Source organism: Acipenser ruthenus, chromosome 2 (genome assembly GCF_902713425.1).
Source record: "Acipenser ruthenus chromosome 2, fAciRut3.2 maternal haplotype, whole genome shotgun sequence".
In the NCBI taxonomy this organism is placed as follows: Eukaryota; Metazoa; Chordata; class Actinopteri; order Acipenseriformes; family Acipenseridae; genus Acipenser; species Acipenser ruthenus.
The window spans coordinates 98,125,098-98,144,214 of NC_081190.1; the positions used below are offsets into that span (position 1 = coordinate 98,125,098).

Sequence of the window (19,117 nt, forward strand, 5' to 3'; positions counted from 1 at the left end):
TTAATTTAAGCACAGTGAGTAGGATTTCAAAGGCTCGGTCAATTAACATGTTAAGGTGGTACTGTCCCCTGACAGATTTTCCTGTGCGCTGCATGTTATTATTATTGATAACGAGTCCCTAGTCTGCATTGGGATTGAAATAACAATTGTGTGTGAGATTAAGTTTGGAGGTTTGAAAAGCCAAAGTGGGAATACAAATGCTATAAAGTTATGAGAGGGAGTATTGTTGCAAGTTCAAGGTATAGCTCCCAGCTAATGCTCCTAAGATTCTAAATCCTGAAAGGTTAAGCCAATTACCATTTAAAATGACATTTATCTGGCATTTAGGTAGATTGTGTACAGTGCCACAAATCTGTTAAGACTTGTTGGTAATGATATACTGTGTGTAAGACAGCCTCTACAATGCTATGATCTCTGAGAGAGATGTTATAAGAGACAAGCTCAAGCAGACAAGCGTTTCGGCGAATACTTTCATCAGTGATCACATGACTTTAGAAGCTTTTCTCTGTAAATAATTACCTGTTGTAACCACTTCTTTTTTTTTTTCTTTTTTCAACGTAGACTCCTTATCTTCAGGAGATGATGAAGACGACGATGAAGAATCAGAAGACTCAGGTAATGGTGTGTTCATTTAACATGTAGTATTTTTTTATTTTTTATGGGAAAACAGTTTTCATTGCATTAAGGTGTATATATATCTATATCTATATCTATATATATATATATATATATATATATATATATATATATATATATATATCTATATCTATCTAAGAAATAAATAAATAATATACACACACATATATGGGGTGTGTAGCAGAGTGTTTTACGAGAGTGTTGTTGAGTGCTAAGTGATGGATGATGAGTAAGCTGAGGCTCCTTTGCCTGGAGGGCTCTGTGAAAGGGTGTCAAAGACATAACACACAGGCAGATACATGGCCAGGACAAACTGGGGCATGGATCTTCTTTTTTTCAGAATAAAACTTTATTAATGAGTTTAGGAGTATACATAAATATAATATAGGAGTAAAACATGTACAAAACTCAAAGCAAGTACAATTTAGATAATGATCGACAACAACAACAAAACAAACAAAAACGTGTGTGTGTATATATATACAGTATATATATAGTAAGTATGGACTGGAGAAGAGGGCTATAGTGGAAAATGATTGCCTCGGGGAAAACTATTGTTACCGACAGGGGGCTGTAATGCCTAAAGCCGCAGGCTGAGGGAGGTACCCTGGAGGTAACAACAGTCTTCCCGAGGGATATTTAGTTTTCCACTATGAGTCTGCAGTACATATTTAATATATGAATCGGTCAAGAAAATAAGTGAGGCAAAGTTGGATAGTAAATATGACTTTATATATATATATATATATATTTTAATATAGCTGATACAGCATAAGTAAATAAATAAATATATATAAATTACATAAACATAGAATCAAAAATCTTTTTGGCGTACAGCTCTCTGTCTGGCTTGCTGACTGCTGCATTATCCAGTTCATAGTTTGGAGCATCTTTCTTTTGTAGTATGTTTAGTAATTCATTTTCTGTTAAGTCACATAATCGCTATTCAGCAGTCATTTAAAGGTAAAGATGAAAGCTCCCCCAGAATTATTTGTTGAGGATAATTTCTTAGGATCTTCTTTTCTTCTTTTTTTCTCTCTCAAGCGCTCTTTCACAAACACAGTGTACTCCTATAATGTCACATTGACCTCTGCCCCTTGCTCCATAAAGCTCCTTAAAAACAAAAACTTAAAACCATGCAGGTCCCATGTAAAAACACCAGACATGAAAACATACAGGGTTCAAGAAAGGATTCTTGCTTCATGCTGATAAATTCTCCACTCTAATTCATCTTTGGAATATAGAGACACGATAAGAAAATAAGTATGAGATGATGAGGCCTTTACACCAAGACACTATTTTCTCCATTCTTTATTTACAGTAAAAGGTATACTAATGTTTGCCAAATGAAAAAAAACAAACAAAAAAAACTTTGTGTAGCATAATATTATAAGCCTCTCCTCGTGACAGTCATTTCACTTCTGTCACAGGGCCTTGGCATTTTAAAGAAGGGATTAGTAAAAACATAAAGCCGTTTTGTGTTTAATGTCCACTAATCCACTTCTAATTAGCTTTCAGAAACAGGTCCCTGCTAAGCAGGTTATGGTACATGTGACACCGAAGCTTTAGTAAATGTGAGTAAAGTGCCTCTTTTGCACAAACCTACAAAGGCGCCTGTTACTGCTGACACCATGTGACACGTCAGGGAATGGTAGACATCTGCCACAGATGTCTTAATATTTACCTTTTGATTTATTGGATCATAAGTTGCAGTTTAACGCAATTCATCCTTGATAATTTCACAAGGTTTCTTGGAATTTATTTAAAATGATCACATTCTTTATTTCTATCATTTTGAATGTTTTATTTTTTATTTTTTATTCATATACTTTCTGTAGATTAAAGGAATGAAATAGGGTGATTTTCACAGTGGTGATCGTGCCCAGCAATACAAGTAGTATTGCACATTAATTTTCACTCATTATAGTAATACTGTATGAAAACCAAAAATACCTTACCTGGCACACAAAGTGTGGCTCTTTCATGCACTTCAGCTGCTTCTCAAGTTCTCAGCTTCCCTTGAAAAAACAAGTAGCTCTCACTAACTTTCTCAAAGCCCCCTGTATATTTCCATCATTAAAATAGTTGGAACACTAACATGTTTTAATCTGTACTTCACTATGCCTGAGTTATGTACAGCTCTGTTTTTTCTGGCTGAACAACACAAACAAAATGTAAAATTTTTACTGAATCTGCTATTTACATTGTGTCCCAGCAGACTGGACTGTGCCCCTTCAAAGACCCAATGTAATCTCTAATTAAATCTGGCTGTGTACTCACAGGCGTCAGCTAGGCAAATTACACAATTATTCTTGATTCTGTCTGCTGCAAAACTTCATGGTAAGGCCTAATCGTGAAATGGGTCCCAATACTGCTAATTAGTCCCAGTAAATGGCTATGAACTGCATATTTTTTCAAGCTGGCTGAGTAATTGGAGCAGATGCAAATACCTCAAAATTGAGCTGAGACAGTGTTACTACTGTGTTTCTTTTATTTTTATTTTCAAAATCTCTTTGGGTTGCTGAAATTACTCATTTAAGCTTTGCAGTTCACCTAAAGTTTGCAAAAAGTTTGTATTTATTTTTCGTTCTGTTTCTACACCAGAGACCTGTATGCAGGTCTGCGAAAGACAGCTCCACTCAAAACAGCAGACCAGTAAACTAATCGAATCTACTAATATGTATATCTTTGTCTAATTATATTTCAATTGAGTTTCTAGCTGGTGTCAAGTGTCATGCATGACTGTCAGTGATGCAATATGTGTACAACAAAAGTCAGGCAGAGAAGTCCCTTGAGCTGTGATGAGCATCAGGCTGGTTAAGATGTGTCCACCACTTAACTTGCTTGGTGTGTGTTTTAAAATAAGGCAGCATACACCAGTTCTGGAGGATGAGCTCATAGCTACTGTTCATGTGGTGAATAACTATTTGTAAATTACTGCTATAAATTTTCTAATGAAGTGCAGCCCACAGAAAAGCATCCAATTTGAATCAAGTGAAAGTATAGCCTAGAGGAGTGTTAATGTGGCTGAGGCCAAACTACAGCTCCAACAAACTACAGTACAGCGGGTTACAGCTGCCACCCACACAGTATTGGCCATGCACCTTTCCAACCCATATTGTATTGCACATCTAAATAGAATACCTCAGATACTGAAGTGCTTCCTTAAATTCATGTGTTGACAGTCACATACCCAAGGCTAACAGAATGTAATATCTATGATATTGTTAGCAATTGTATTTTTATTATTTCATTTTTTTTCCAAGCTTTAACAAATCCTTGAACAAACAATACATGTCATTTTAAGGTGCAGCGACCATCTGCGAGTGATTTTGTCACTCCTGAACTTCCATACAAAGCTACAGCTGTTTTTAAGAGATCCAGGATGTTTTAACTCTAATCTGTGGCCTGTAGCAGGCGGGGTGCAGTGGAGTTATAACAGTCTTCAGGCATGTTGCCCACTAAGTGAACTGCCAATCTGAAAGAAACTGTGACATGAACAAATAAGGGTACCACTCTATAAAAAAATAAATAAATAAATAAATAAAATTATATATATAATCACCTTCCAGTCTTTTGTTATTGTAATCTTTCTTTCCCTCGGCTTATAACCTCACTCCCTGCGGCCTTATTTAATAAAATGTTTGGTTTCACTAGTATTAAATCTCACCATGTTGGCAGTGAGTTGCTGCTCAGAGGTCTTGGGGAAAGACAGTTTTAGGTAGTTCGTCATCCTTGCCTTCACGTCACATGGTGTAGAAACAACTGATAGTTGATAAATATTTCCCTTTTAAGGGGATCGACAGTGGAAATACCCAGTTCAGCTGCTTTATATTACCTTGCAACGGAGTCCCTGACACTTTATAAGCAGTTACAGCACACACCAGCAGTTCAGCTTCTGGCTTTAATGATTCCCTTATTGCAGCCCAATTAAAAGAGAAACGTTTGAAAGACACATGAAAAAAAGACTTCCACTTCACGCAAAACATTACACCATTTTCATAGTTTCTTATGTTTTTTTTTTTTTTTTTGCAGGGGGTGGGTGGGTTGCAGAATAATGATATAGGCACTGCTGCGTAAAACACTTAATCAGTTTCTCATATAAGCAGGTAGAAATCCTAAATGTTTGCAGCATACTGTTCCAAACAACACACACAGCTGCCGTCAAATCTAAAGTATTACATAGACATTAAAGTTGTTGGTTTACTGCTGCAGCATATTGTGTAGCAAACAGTTTCTAGTGGTATCAATAGCACTAAAAAGAATATCAGCAATAAAATTACAGACGCTTCAACTAGAAGCCTTCTAGGGGCAGCAGTGTGGAGTAGTGGTTAGGGCTCTGGACTCTTGACCGGATGGTCCTGGGTTCAATCCCAGGTGGGGGACACTGCTGCTGTACCCTTGAGCAAGGTACTTTACCAAGATTGCTCCAGTAAAAATTCATCTGTATAATTGTATGTAAAAATAATGTGATATCTTGTAACAATTGTAAGTCGCCCTGGATAAGGACGTCTGCTAAGAAATAAAAATAAATATCTTATGATTAATTTCTAAGAGCGACCGTTTTGGCAGTGAAACCCCACTCTGAGAGAACTCTTTTTTTCTGCGTTTAGGAGCTAAACCAGTATCTGCATGTAAAAAGGGTATGTTACACTGGCTCCAGTGTGTGAGTGTGTGCACTGTATTTTATTTTGTAACAAATCACGATTCCATACATGCCCAGCACCTAGGAATAGAAGGTATTTCCATTTATGCCACAAAATAAGGAATAAACCAGAGCAGAAAAGGTCTTTGAGTTTACATTTATTTTCAAGCTTTGAAAGAAATGGCGCTGGGCTTGTTGTAGACACATCTTCCCTAACGCAGGTCTGCTGCCTTCGCTGGCTTTATCAAGGAGGCTTCAGAGCTGTGAAAAATTAATTTGTTTCACACTGCTGCCCCCATGCCGGGTGAGAAAGACATCACATGACAGGACAACAATTTCTCAAGCTATGTGGTAGTGTGTGAGTTCTCCTTTCCAGCCCCTCCCAGTGCGAAAAATGAGACAACTTAATAAAGGTTACCACTGAAAAGAGCATTAGAAGAAACCAAAAAAAAAAGGAAGGACTTCTCACTGCTGTAACTCCATACCGAAGAGAACTGGTATCACTTAATACTCAGAGTACAGCCCAAATATTTGTAAGCAACAAATGTGGGATTCATGTTTATTGTTCATTTTACCCCCCTCAAAAACAATGTCTTAAAATGTCATAGAAAGAAGAATTATTTCTGGCTTACTATGTCAGTATACTGTCTAGCCTGGCTTGTAACCAAGGTAACCTAAGAGGATTTGTAGATGTATACAGTTGAGGGACAAGGTGGGACTGTGTGTTGGCAGCATATAGAGTACTAAGTGAACAAGGTTGGTTTTATTTCATTCTGCATATCTGGAAAGGAAAATGCATAAAGTGTTGTCCTGAGAAATCAAACCTCCCATTCTAGCCAAACGAGTGTATGTTATATGTGGTCACACCCTTCATGGTTCACTTTCAGATTGAATTGTGAATAAACCTTTCGACTTATGAAGAGCTACTTTAATAGGGTGCTTGTTTTCTTTACAGTTACTTGGTTTTATACTTGAGCATGCTACTGACACCCTAGTATATGAAGACTCAGGAATAAATGGACTTTTGTTAGTTTAAAAAATGGCAAAAAAACATTTTTCAGCCAACACTAATCATTCTCAATGAATGCTTGCACACAGTGGGGGATCTCTCCCCAGACCTCTTATACAGGGTATGTAATTAAAGTACCCTTTTCTCCCTTAACGGTAAGCTGATATTGCAAACACACAGCAGTTGGAGGAACTGTACTTGTTTTTTTTTCAGTCAGTAAGACGTAAGCAAACCAACATTGGACTTTATATCATAGAAGACGTCAGAGTGAGTTCTCTATCAATTCTTTAAAATTGCTCTGTCTATCTGAGGTTTTGGAAGCATTGATATTCACATTCCACACTGACAGGCCAATGAGAAACACCAGTGAAAGATAGCATGACAAACGCTTTGATTACTTCGCTTGATGTCTTTTACTGTGGCTTCACAAAAAAACGATTTACTAGAAAAAATACATATAATGATAAAAATGACTTTCCATGTGTACAATCTACAATAGCACAGAATAAAATAGAAGAGCAGAGGCTGGACCTGCCATATATACTACTGTACATATTTTGACCCACTTGCTGTAAGACAAACGTTTGTGAACTGATCCATATTTCTTGCCCCAGAAGCTCCATATTGGACACGTCCGGAGCGAATGGAGAAGAGGCTCCTAGCCGTTCCTGCTGCCAACACGGTGCGATTCCGCTGCCAGGCCGCTGGGAACCCGATACCTGCAATCCACTGGCTGAAGAACGGCAAGGAGTTCAGGGGGGAGCACCGTATAGGAGGCATCAAGGTGAGAGGAGGCATTATTAGACTGCTAATAAACCAAACCTGTCATGCAGCCTCACGCTAATCCTCACCCCTGTGTCAGTGATCAGAAGTCGACAGGTCAAACCCAGTCACATGAGGGCTGAGAGTAAAGGTCAAAAAAGATTAGCGGCCAGTCACTGAAGGGCTTTAAATATCCCTGGAATCAGACAGGCGCTCTAGGGGACCCGACTTACTAAACATTTGCTCAAATTCACCTTTTTTTCTGATCTGGGAGCCTTTAAACTCACTTTCTCAATCATTCAGATGTTCAGTTGGCAGGTGGAGATTGTCCTCAGTTCAAATCCAGGGCCATATTCTGACCATATTGTTTAGTTACAGTATTTAACTGAACCCAGTAAATAAAATCATTAAGGATCTGTCACAAGCAAGTACCAGGGTTCTAACCACTGAGCTACTCACACCCTTTATTCTGCTATTCACACCCAGCATACTAAAGAGGTTGCAGTGCAAAAGGCATTGTTGGAAAGCCACATCATAGTTACACACCAGCCCATTAGCTAAATACGGCGCTGGGCTCAGTTTCACTCATCAGCGTTGAGTCAACAGCCACAAGGTAACACCTCATTAACCCTGAATCAGCAACATGGCATTCACACGGTGAATTATTTCTAGACCTGTCTCCACAAGCATATAAAACACACTCACAATGTCCTTCACAGTAATTTTCTAAAAGTGCACAATAGTAAAAAATGTATAAAAAATTCAATAAAAAGCAGCTAAGGTAGTATTCTGTCTGGGTGTTTTTTTATAAAGAAAAAAAGTTATTTGTGACGCAGTTCACCACATGCTGTTTGTTCATAACTGTTAACACCCAGTAATTTACAAACATAAATACCATTTCAGAAGTTCTCCAAGGGACCCCCTTGAAGGAGCTGACCCATTACTTACCTCATTGCCATGGAGATCAGCCCAGACCAGATAAAACACGGCCGAAAGAACAGGGAAAGACACCTCTGAATACAGATGCAGTCTGGACTTTCTCTGGGTAGCAGTTAAAGGAGAGATATCATTATCTTCAGCTGTCAACCCTAGACAAGAGTTTCAGGAATAAGTGGAATGTCTTCATGCCCCCTAGTCACGTCCCTATTGGAACCTATTAGCAGGAGTTACTTATAATTAGTGTTCTGCGTTTTCGGTTCTTATCTTTTATTCTACTTATATTAAAATAGGGATCAAATCGCCAAAAAAATGTTTTTTAATTGAAACATGTTGAATCTGATGTGTAGCAGGTCTGATTTCTTATTAGGTTTACTGTCCCTGGCATGTCTGATGAAGCACAATCTGTGCAAGTCGAAGCCACATTTGAACTGGTTAACTGGTACTTTGCAAATGTTTGGGTAATTGCTCTGCTGACAGAAACAGTATCTACAGAAGGTATGAACATGACACAAAACAAGCCTTGAAATCATAAAAATAAATTAAAATTCACAGAACTGGACCAAGCCATCGTGAGACGAGTCAAAAAATCACACTGGCCATTTCCATTAATGCATTCCATGTAAGTTTACCAACTAAAGCATCGGCATTTTCTGTCAAATATGATTATTACGATTAAGATGGTCGGTGTTCGGCAGTGTTTTAGCTGATGAACAGTGGCTGTCCAGCAAAGCACAGCGCTCTGACAAACTCATTAACACAGTCGTTCTCTTTTTATTAAAGCTTTTATTAAATGGATTGTTTGTCTCTTGGTTCACTTTATTGTTTTAGTTTAATGTGTTGCTTCATTTTTCAGTATGTTCTTTTATTGTCAGTGCGAACATGTACCTCAATGCAGCAGTATTTGCAGCGCTATGTATCCTCTGCCTCATCTGACCCACTTCTGCTATTTTTGCTTTTTGTATACTTCAAAACTTGTTTTCTTTTGAATATTCATAAACTGATTTACGCTTTCTTCCCATTCCTCATCCACTAAAACTATTATATTTTTGTGTAAGTATTTCAATTTAGTTTATGATCAAGGTAGTAGTTACTATGCCCAGTAATTGCCATAATAATCAGACTTTGATATTCCAACATAATCAGGTGATAGTGTGTTAGTGAAGTGACAGTTATTTGATCCTCTGATGTCTAAACATCTGCTGTATCCTAGGATACAGTGTAGGGCTGCTTATTACAATGTTGGAGTCAAAATAAAACAGCATTTGAATCAAATTATTGTGTATTTCCTATTAAATAGTACCGGGATAATATTGAATAATAGAAAAAATGGGGTATAAATCAATAGAAACCGATGTCCAGTTAAAAAAAAAAGGAATTTTTCAGTAAAATTCGGAATAAACCGGTAACGCAGAACACTACTTATAACTTCACTGAGAGTGTAATCTCACACTCAGAATAACAAAGCATTCTAAACGTTTGAACCACAATAGGTTCTATATAAATGGAATAAGTATGTTAATATCAGGGTTTTGTCTGTTTTGTATTTAGATTTAATTGTGGCTACCGAGAATGAAGCCGAGAATGTACTTTCACTTGCACTCTTTGTATAACAGACTGACAAAGCAAAGAGTGCGAGAGAAATACACTCTCAACTTGATTAGAGGTAGCCACCCAACACTTACGTAAGAACAAATATTATGATTTTAGATAACTTTTGTTATCATCTAAAAGAAAAATAAGAAGTTATTTTTCATAAGGTTTTCTGTGAATGTTAGCACATTGATCATCTGTCTGCTGGAACCCCCCCGCCCCCGCCCCCGCCCCCACACATGTACACTGTTTTGAAATCATTAGCATTCCCCACATACACGATGTTGACCTTGGCAGAGTAATGAGTGCCCTTTACCCCCAGTTCTGTCATGGCAGAAGAGTTAATGTGATTTGTTGACAAGGCCTGTGTCACTCCAAAAGGATTAGGGTCACTCCACTGCCTGACAGGCTTCACTTTCCCTGGACAAAACCTGTCATCTGAGACAATCACCGTGGCAGTAGTGAAGGCCTATTGGGGTGATAAGTTTACTTGCGTCTTTCTGTGTATTGATGGGTGGTTTTGACAAATTGGACAATGGCTTTGGAGGTCTTACTTGAACAAAATATGCCACTGCCGGAAACGTTTGTCTGTTTCTTATATTTTTAACTTAATTAATAATTTATGACTAAGGGTCGTATACTGTTCAAGCTACTAACCAGAGCTTAGTAAAGCAGTTGGTACAACTCTTTAGTAGCTCTGCTAAGGATAATAGCTCAAACAGCAAGTTTTTGAAGGTGTGGTATAAAGTATCCCTTTACAGTTTGGTGTATGTGTGTATATCTAAAATATCAAATATTTATCCTAGTCTTGATAATGACTCTCCACCAACTAGACAATGTTATGGTTAGTAGCATGAAGCACAGGGACATTTCCAGGTAATTAAAATAGTTTGCAAAGGCTGTAAACACAACCTGATTGGGACGTATATACAGTGCATACTGTAGGGTTTGTATGCGTAAAAATAATACTCTAGATAAGGGAGCAAAACTGTTGTGGCCTTACAAACACAGAGACAGGATATTCCTTTCTTATCACAAACAAATGGTTTTAAATGTAGTCGATGGACAAAGCAGGGAACCAGTTATTAGCTGCTTGATATATATGTCGGAGTAAACCAAGCAGAAACTGTTTAAAAAATAGGTTTATCCATATTTTATCTCACTGTACTTCTACAATTTGCAACCTAAAACATATTTTAAAAATATGACCAAATTGTTAATTTTACTCACTAAAGAGGACCCACACATACCGTTTAATGATTTAAAAGTCTATTTAGATCTTCCATGATTTAGATAAATTCCAACTTTTTTTTTTATATACTTTGAGTTGATCACCAGGCAGGTAGGTCTAAGGGTGCAGGGTTCTGTCGAGGAGACCAATCTGTGAGTGAGACATAAAGTAGAGCAAACATGACAGATCATGAAGCTTCCCTTTGTCCCTACTAGCACATGGAGAAGATGTCTTTGTTAGAGAGCTGCATGGTTAAGGACCTGCACAAAGACATCTACATGCCGTTTGCGCTCCTTGAAGACCCAGACTGCAAGGAAGGATTAGACGATAACGATTCATTTCTTTGTAAATTGCACACAACAATCCAGTTTTGAATTTATATTAAACAAAACATTTGCCTGGATTCACTTTTGAATCAAGTTCCTAAAGCGCTTCTGTGTGGGTGGGAGTGTGGTGTGTGTGTGTGTGCGTGTGATTTCTTTTTTCTCTCTCTCTTTCTCTTTGTAGCCCCAATGATTCTATTTCTGTCTCGTTCACTTTCAAAAAGAATGGGCTGCTTTTAATAAAAGAATATCCTGTTTGGTGAATTCAGTGGCAGACAGACCAGGATCTGGGAAAAACATGAAAATAAACTTTAAACAGAACCCCTTAAACACAGATGTCTAATGACCAGCCTAGCTCACTATCCATGGGTCGCTTACCGTTTCCTCTCGTACGGTCACATTAAACCCTATTAAAGTTACAGTCATACCTGGATTGATGAAGGGATAAATTCACTTAATGGGCCAAGCGATCTGAATAAGGCTGAGAGCCTAATTATTTTGCCGACATTAGGAGTCTGACATTCTTGAAAGCTCCAATACACCACATTTCCCATGCTGCTTAATCTATAGTCCTTTAGTTTTAAGCCTCTATGACTTGTACCACATAAGCTCATTAACATGTTAATCCTTTTTGGAATCTTTAATATCATATAATGCCTGTTTACACATTAAGTAACCCCCCAGGGTAATGCAGTGGTGTAGGGTTATCCCTCTCAAACTGTAATACCAGTCTGAACACTGGGTTACAGACTTGGCGTTGAACTTCATGAGTGCTGGAGAAGGTGTACCAATGAGCCAAGAATGTTGGTAATTAAAACAGAAATCCAAGAAGTCTTCCAGAATTAATACAGTGAAATAAATACATTCCCACTCATGGAAAATGTCTAGGTTGAAGTACTGCTTTCAGGAATACAAGATTTGGTGCAGTCTGTGCTTTGGCCCAATTGTTTATACAGATATTGAAATTATAACTAAAGGAGATCCAGCAGTCATTGGAAACAGTGTTGCTGTTTAGTAATGGCATAGTTTTTTTGTTTTTATTTAATAATATTTTACATTGTGATCAAGACCTATAGAAATACATCCACAATAGTGTACAATACATTAGGATTTCAAAAAGTATTAAAAAATATTATTTTTAAACAAATATATAGATATATGTTTTTAAATTCAGACCACCTACGCAATTTCTTATTAATTTATGAGAATAAATGGTCCATAGCTGTGTAACCACAGAAATAGGAATTGTTTTTGTTACTTAGATACAGCGTGCTGGACACCCGGTAATAGTTTAGATATATTTAATCACCTTATTGCTTATGCTGAGAGCTCAGCATTAATCAAACAATGTTAAAAACTAATTGCTTTACCCTTTTAGCACTGTGGAAAATACCTTAAATAGCCAAGCAATAACTGCTGAAAGTGCTTAATAAGTAGCACAGTTCTAATAATAATAATAATAATAATCTTTATTTTATTATTATTTGTTTATTTAGCAGACGCCTTTATCCAAGGCGACTTACAGAGACTAGGGTGTGTGAACTATGCATCAGCTGCAGAGTCACTTACAATTATGTCTCACCCGAAAGACGGAGCACAAGGAGGTTAAGTGACTTGCTCAGGGTCACACAATGAGGCAGTATATAGCGCCTTTCATGTGCATCTCAAAGCGATGAATAATATGTATATATATATATATATACAGTGTATATATATATATATATATATATATATATATATATATATAAAATATAACAATTTGTTCATACAATAAAAGCCATTGAATAAAAATGTGTTTTCAACTTAGATTTAAAAGTGGTTACAGAGTCAGTATCCCTTATGACCTTCGGGAGGTCGTTCCACAGCCTTGGGGCTAGACATGAAAAGGCTCTGTCCCCGACAGATCATTGCTTAGTTATTGGTACCTTAAGTAGACTGCACATTGGGGTACATGGTACCAGAAGCTCACAGATATAGCTTGGCACTAACCCATGCAGAGCCTTAAAAGTCAGCAATAGGATTTTAAATTTTACTCTGAACTCCACTGGGAGCCAATGCAGCATGGAGTAATATGATCCGTGAATTTGGTTTTAGTTAAAATTCTAGCTGCAGAATTTTGGACATATTATAATTTTTTAAGAGAGTTTTTTGAGACACGAGCAAACAAAGCATTACAATAGTCTACACGAGAAAAAACAAAGGCATGAATCAGCTTTTCTGCATCTGCCTGAGTAAGACAGGAGCGAACACGGGCAATATTACGTAGATGGTAAAAAGAAACATCAGTAATATTACGAATATGCTCATCAAAAGCCAAGTTTTGGTCAAAAATAATACCAAGATTCTGTAGACTAGTGCTAGGCTGGGTCTCAAGTCTGTCTACAACATCTTAAAATGTCTGTATTTATTTAATTGATGTGAGAAGCCGACCAGCATTACCTCAGTCTTGTCTGGATTCAACTTTAAAAAATGTAGCTGCATCCGGTTCTTGATGTCACTTAGACAAAGCGTAAGACAAGATATTGATAACTCCATGTCTGGAGAAGTGAACCTGTGTGTCGTCCGCATAACAGTGACATTTGATGCCATCTTAGACAAGTAATTTCATATTATTATTATTATTATTATTATTATTATTATTATTATTATTATTATTATTATTATTATTATTATCTCCAGAGGGTTAATAGAAAGTTGTACAAAAATTATTTTATTAATTGCATGAAACACAAGCATTATAGTAAGGACTCATAACTACATACTGTATGTATCCACAGACTGGAATTTGATAACTTGGGTTGGTGCAGTATATTGCAACAGTGTACAGTAGCTACACTGTCAACCCTGATAAGTCAGGTTTTGTCAAAAAAAATGAGTAAACTCTGTGCCTTAATATAATTAAGTTTAGCTACTCATTTAGTTTTTGATACAACAACTTTCTCTGGGGCTGACTACTCATAACATGCATATTCATGTAATGTAATTTGAGTTAGATTTACTTTTTAATAGTCAGGTTAGATTGAACATTTTTATTTCATTTAAACATTAAAAAGTTAGCTGAGGCAACAGCATGTGCAATCAACAAGCTATTTTATTAGCTGCCAGTGCAGCACTTCTGCTTATGCGCTTATGGCAGCATTTACAAGGGCTGGAACCAGGCAGATACAGAGATGTAGATAGAAGGAGAAGGGAGGAGGTCACATTCGCAGACTGACCACCGAACGGGGGCGGCCACACACAACACAAGGAGAACACATGTAAGGGAGCAGGCGGGGGCACAAGAGACAAGCAAACACAACACACTTGTGCAACCGCACATACACAAAACAACAACACAATAAACAACAAACAATTCCAAAAATAAATTGTACAAGTCCTGCAAGGGCTGATGGGAATCTAGTCCCCTGATACTACTTAAACCATTTACGTTTGAACAACTAAAGTAAATTTGAATGTTCAACTAACTTAAAATGGATGAGTGTTATGAATAAAATTTGAATTTTTAAGTTCATGTAACTTGATTTAATTTATTTAGAATGACTTTGGGGTTTACAGTGTATAAGTAAAACAAACTTCTCTTCAGTCAAATAGTGGTGTAAAATATTGGAAAGTCATGTTTTTTTATTATTTCTTTTTTGGTCTGCATTTGTCATAACGTTGACCATTGTACTGATGATGCAAAATTGTTCTGATGATGCAAAACTAGCAATTAATGAATCTGGAAAATAATTAAAAGCTCCAGGATGTTATTTGAACAGGAGTTTTTATAATTGTAGTTTTATTGTACATTACTTTTGTATGTATGTGTGTGTGTGTGGTTTACTGGCACAATCTTAGCTGGCTACTTTTGTTTATCGTTTTCCTGATAATGAATTATAAATAAATAAAACAAATGAAGAACTTATGCAGTCATAATAAATGATTCCTTTTTCTTCTAATACCCTGTTTGTTCCGGACAGCTGAGGCACCAGCAGTGGAGCCTGGTGATGGAGAGCGTGGTTCCCTCGGACCGGGGAAACTACACCTGCATAGTGGAGAACAAGCACGGCAGCCTCAGCCACACATACCAGCTCGACGTCCTGGGTAAGACCAATACATTGCTGGATTGCATTTCTGAGGACTGCTGACTTGACACAATCAAATCAGTTCCTTATCAGCGGAACCAGCGATCAAAACAATGGCACCACTATTACCCAAATGAAGGGACCAAGATAGAAATGTGTTTCTAACTCTCTCTCTCTCCTCCCAATAATCAGAGAGGTCACCCCACAGACCTATCCTGCAGGCTGGGTTACCCGCTAACCAGTCGGTGGTGTTGGGCAGCAATGTGGAGTTCCATTGCAAAGTGTACAGCGACGCCCAGCCCCACATCCAGTGGCTCAAGCACATAGAGGTCAACGGCAGCAAATACGGGTCAGACGGAGTGCCCTACGTCACCGTACTGAAAGTAAGTGGTAAATAGCGCTTAAGTTGTGTTATATGACGACATAAAAACGTTTATTTTAAAATGTAATCTGGGAGCGATAAGCAATTTGTTTTTCTCAACCTGGCTTTTGCTAAATGATTAAAAAAAAAATAAAAGAAAGAATCCTTTTCATTTAGAAGCCAAGGACTTTAACTACGATTGCTAAATGTATAAAATTGCGTGGTTAAAAAGAAAAAATGCCCATGGGGGCAGGATAGATTACTTTGGTTTTAAAGAAAAAAATTATTTAAAATTTAAAAATACGCATTTCACTCTTGGATTTTTTTGCCTAGGCTGCCAGACGAGGGATTGTAATTTCAGATTGTCCAAAGTTATATTATATGTTGCTTTATTTGCTTAATATTGGCAATGTTCACTTTTGATACATGTGAAATGGGTAAACCTGTATTCTAACTAACAAAACTATTTAATATGATGTACTGTGTTTTCTTTAAATTGTAATTGTAAATACCCAGGGTTGTTTTTCAGCTATCATGATCTGAAGAAATGTCCTGCTGAGTTTGTTTTTGCCGCTGAGGTTGTACAGTTCACATTCAGATAATTTGCGATAAAGAAACGAATCCAATGTTTGTATAAACATTATTTTACTAGTCTTTTACCCTTTCAGTCAATAAAGTCATTATGAGACTGCAGTGTCACTTTAATTATATTGTTTAAAAACTCCTGTCCCCTGTAGCCTCTTGTTTGAAACAGAAAATAATTAAATCCTTTGTTTGTGGATTTTGTTGGAGTTCACGAGATAAATACCTGTAACCATGGGGTCGGGGAAGTAGGCCTAAGCTTTTCCCTTTGGTAGTACACAACAGGGATTAATCCTTTATCAGAAGGGACCATGCTGAACAAGGGGCTAGGGATTTGAGCAGAATATGCAGAAGAATGCAATTTATGTGCCAGATGAGGATTTTTCCAAATCATGGAGTGCTCCAGTACAAACAGTGATGCTACTTGATTTCAACTATAATTTACTATAATGCATACTGCAGTTTCACGCTCAGGCACAGGAACTAGCATTTTTTGTTTTTGCATCCTAATTTAGATAAAGAAGTGTTAAACGCTTTCTTACAAAGTTTACTTAAAGCCAAGTGCTTGTTTTTGTACTCCTATAACCCTTTACTGCACAAATGAAGATACTACCCAAAAGAAGCCATGTGTGTTTACACAGACTCACGTGAATACCAGTTTTAGCTTGTGTACTTTTGAAGTCCCAGATTATTTTGGAATGGATTGTAGAATAGAATATAGTGTGAGGGGGTATTTCTGTGCTTCCATAAGCAGTTCATTAGGGGAAGCAAGCACGGCTTTCCAATCTGAAAGAAAATAAAAACATCTGGTTTGGAAATAACTGAAACGCCTTGGTGGCGGCTTTGAGCAACCCCATTAGCAGTCTGAAATTCATTTAATTCAGATGCACCGCTTAATTTAGTAGAGAAGAGTCTCCCGAAAATCTATGGAAAAAATTACTAGCAATTCACGAAGGGCAGAGTCAGCAGCAGAGACAGACCACTGACTGCTCATATTTTGTCTCAGACTTCTATTTTGGACTCCCAGATAATTGAAACAACATTGGCTTGGAGCTTTTTCTTTTTAAACAGTTCTTGATGACTTGTTTCGTGTGCAGTATACAAGGAAGAAAGCTTTTTATATAGGATTTTTGGCTGTCGGTTTGGACTAAAGCGTCTTGGAGTTAGATTTCTGCAAGAAACAGAAAAAAAAACAATTCACAGCTTTCTTATCATCTGATGCAAATGTTTAATAAATGAATGTATAGTAATAATAATAATAATAATAATAATAATAATAATAATAATAATAATAATAATGTGGTTAATAAAACCTCTTAAGTGTTACAAGTGTAGTCTGTTTTTGGATCAAAGCAGAATCAAGGGTGTTAGGCCAAAAGGAAAACCTACACATGTGACTGTTTTTGAGACAATTGTATGCAAAAAGGGGACCCACACAGCATATGGCATGAGAAATGCAATTTACCTCTGTTTAAAAAAACAGCCAGAAAATAAATTCAACGTTTCCCTTATTGCCTACAACAGCCAGGATACTTTGATATCCTATCCCTACAAAACAGTCTCTAGTGCGTGTAGTTCTTCTCTCCTAGGCACAGCACCCTTGAGTTTCCCCCTGACTTGACTGTGACTACAGAGTTAACGGTGAATAGTTTATTGAACAGTATTATTCACTGAAATATGTATCTGTTTCTGCAGTCCTGGATAAGTAAAAAGGCTGAAGCTGATGCTAAGCTGGCTCTGTACAATGTGACAGAGCAGGACGTGGGAGAGTATCTGTGTAGAGCCTCCAATTTCGTAGGCTTCGCCGAAAAGCCTTTCTGGCTTCATATTCACAAACCGACACCAGGTAAACACAGAACTCTGTCCCAGGCCCTCATGCACGCACAGGCTGGAGAGTATGCCATACATTTCTAACAGCATATACAGGGTATAATTCATATATATTCTATGTATATAGAATATACTGGATATAATCCAACATTATACTAAAACAGTATTCTTTCTTGAGCATTGTGATGGAAATAAGTGCCATTGAAAAATATCCCATAGTAACAAAAAATAACTATAATTGCCATATCAAATTTGAGATGTTTTATTGAAATTAGTTGGACCCTTATTATCTGATCCACTGCTTTTCCTTTTCTAAGATCAGACGTATTTCTGCTTCTCTATTCGTAATCCTTATACTTGATTTTCAAATATTTATTCATATTGGGCATTTTACAGCAAAACACATTTTTGTTTCTTCAAAACATTGTTTTTTATATATATCTGGATAGCTGGACACTAAACACAACTCAGTTCAATGATGTTTTGCTGCAGAAAGCCTATCTCTTAACCTAAAACTGTCTGTTCTCTTTCAAAACTAGCCTTCTGTTGTTCTGTAGTGCTTACCACCTATTCCAAAGAAATTGGACATTTTTCATCCAATGCTTTCAGCTTGCATGCCTTGTGATGGGACAGAGTGATAAAGACAGCCTGGTGAAGGGATCTTTTGCTTTAATGCAGGTGTCCTGGGAGAGGTGCACACTCGAGGTTACCACAACATGGAGAAAGAGGGTCTTTTTTTTTTTACAGGAGACTACATGCATTAAAAAAATCTGCTTCATTCTTGCTTTTTTTGGGGAGGGGATCTGTGGTGTCAAAAAAGTCATTTGGGATATTCTGGCTTACTTTTCTTTCATATTTTTTGTTACTATCCTTCCACTCCTCATCCTTCTCCTCCCCTTTCCATCTCTCTCCTAGACGGCAGGTATTAACACAACGGATAAGGAACTAGAAATCCTGCTCTTGCCCAATGTTACTTATGAGGATGCCGGGAAGTATACCTGTCTGGCTGGGAATTCTATTGGGTTCACACACCACTCTGCATGGCTGTCCGTGGTACCAGGTATTTCCTCTTGTCTGCCTGGGTCTCTCGTTTCAAGGGGTTTTCACTTCTGAGGTTGTCTGTGCCTTCTTTTTACACACATCAG

The 19,117-nt window shown here is 37.3% G+C and overlaps 1 protein-coding gene across 8 annotated transcripts in view; it reads left to right on the plus strand.

Annotated features, from left to right (window-relative positions):
• The window catches only part of LOC117409079 (fibroblast growth factor receptor 3-like), a 65,752-nt gene that overhangs the window by 31,029 nt on the left and 15,606 nt on the right, over positions 1 to 19,117 (plus strand). For 2 of the 8 annotated variants that reach the window (XM_059004475.1, XM_059004476.1), the window contains exons 4-8: positions 562 to 621; positions 6,905 to 7,074; positions 15,095 to 15,218; positions 15,392 to 15,582; positions 17,838 to 17,988. In XM_059004475.1, the coding sequence (XP_058860458.1) occupies positions 562 to 621; positions 6,905 to 7,074; positions 15,095 to 15,218; positions 15,392 to 15,582; positions 17,838 to 17,988 (696 nt within the window). Of the gene's footprint in view, positions 1 to 561; positions 622 to 6,904; positions 7,075 to 15,094; positions 15,219 to 15,391; positions 15,583 to 17,837; positions 17,989 to 18,887; positions 19,033 to 19,117 lie in introns of all 8 variants that reach the window. The other 6 variants (XM_059004478.1, XM_059004480.1, XM_059004477.1 and 3 more) reach the window with 5 other exon arrangements.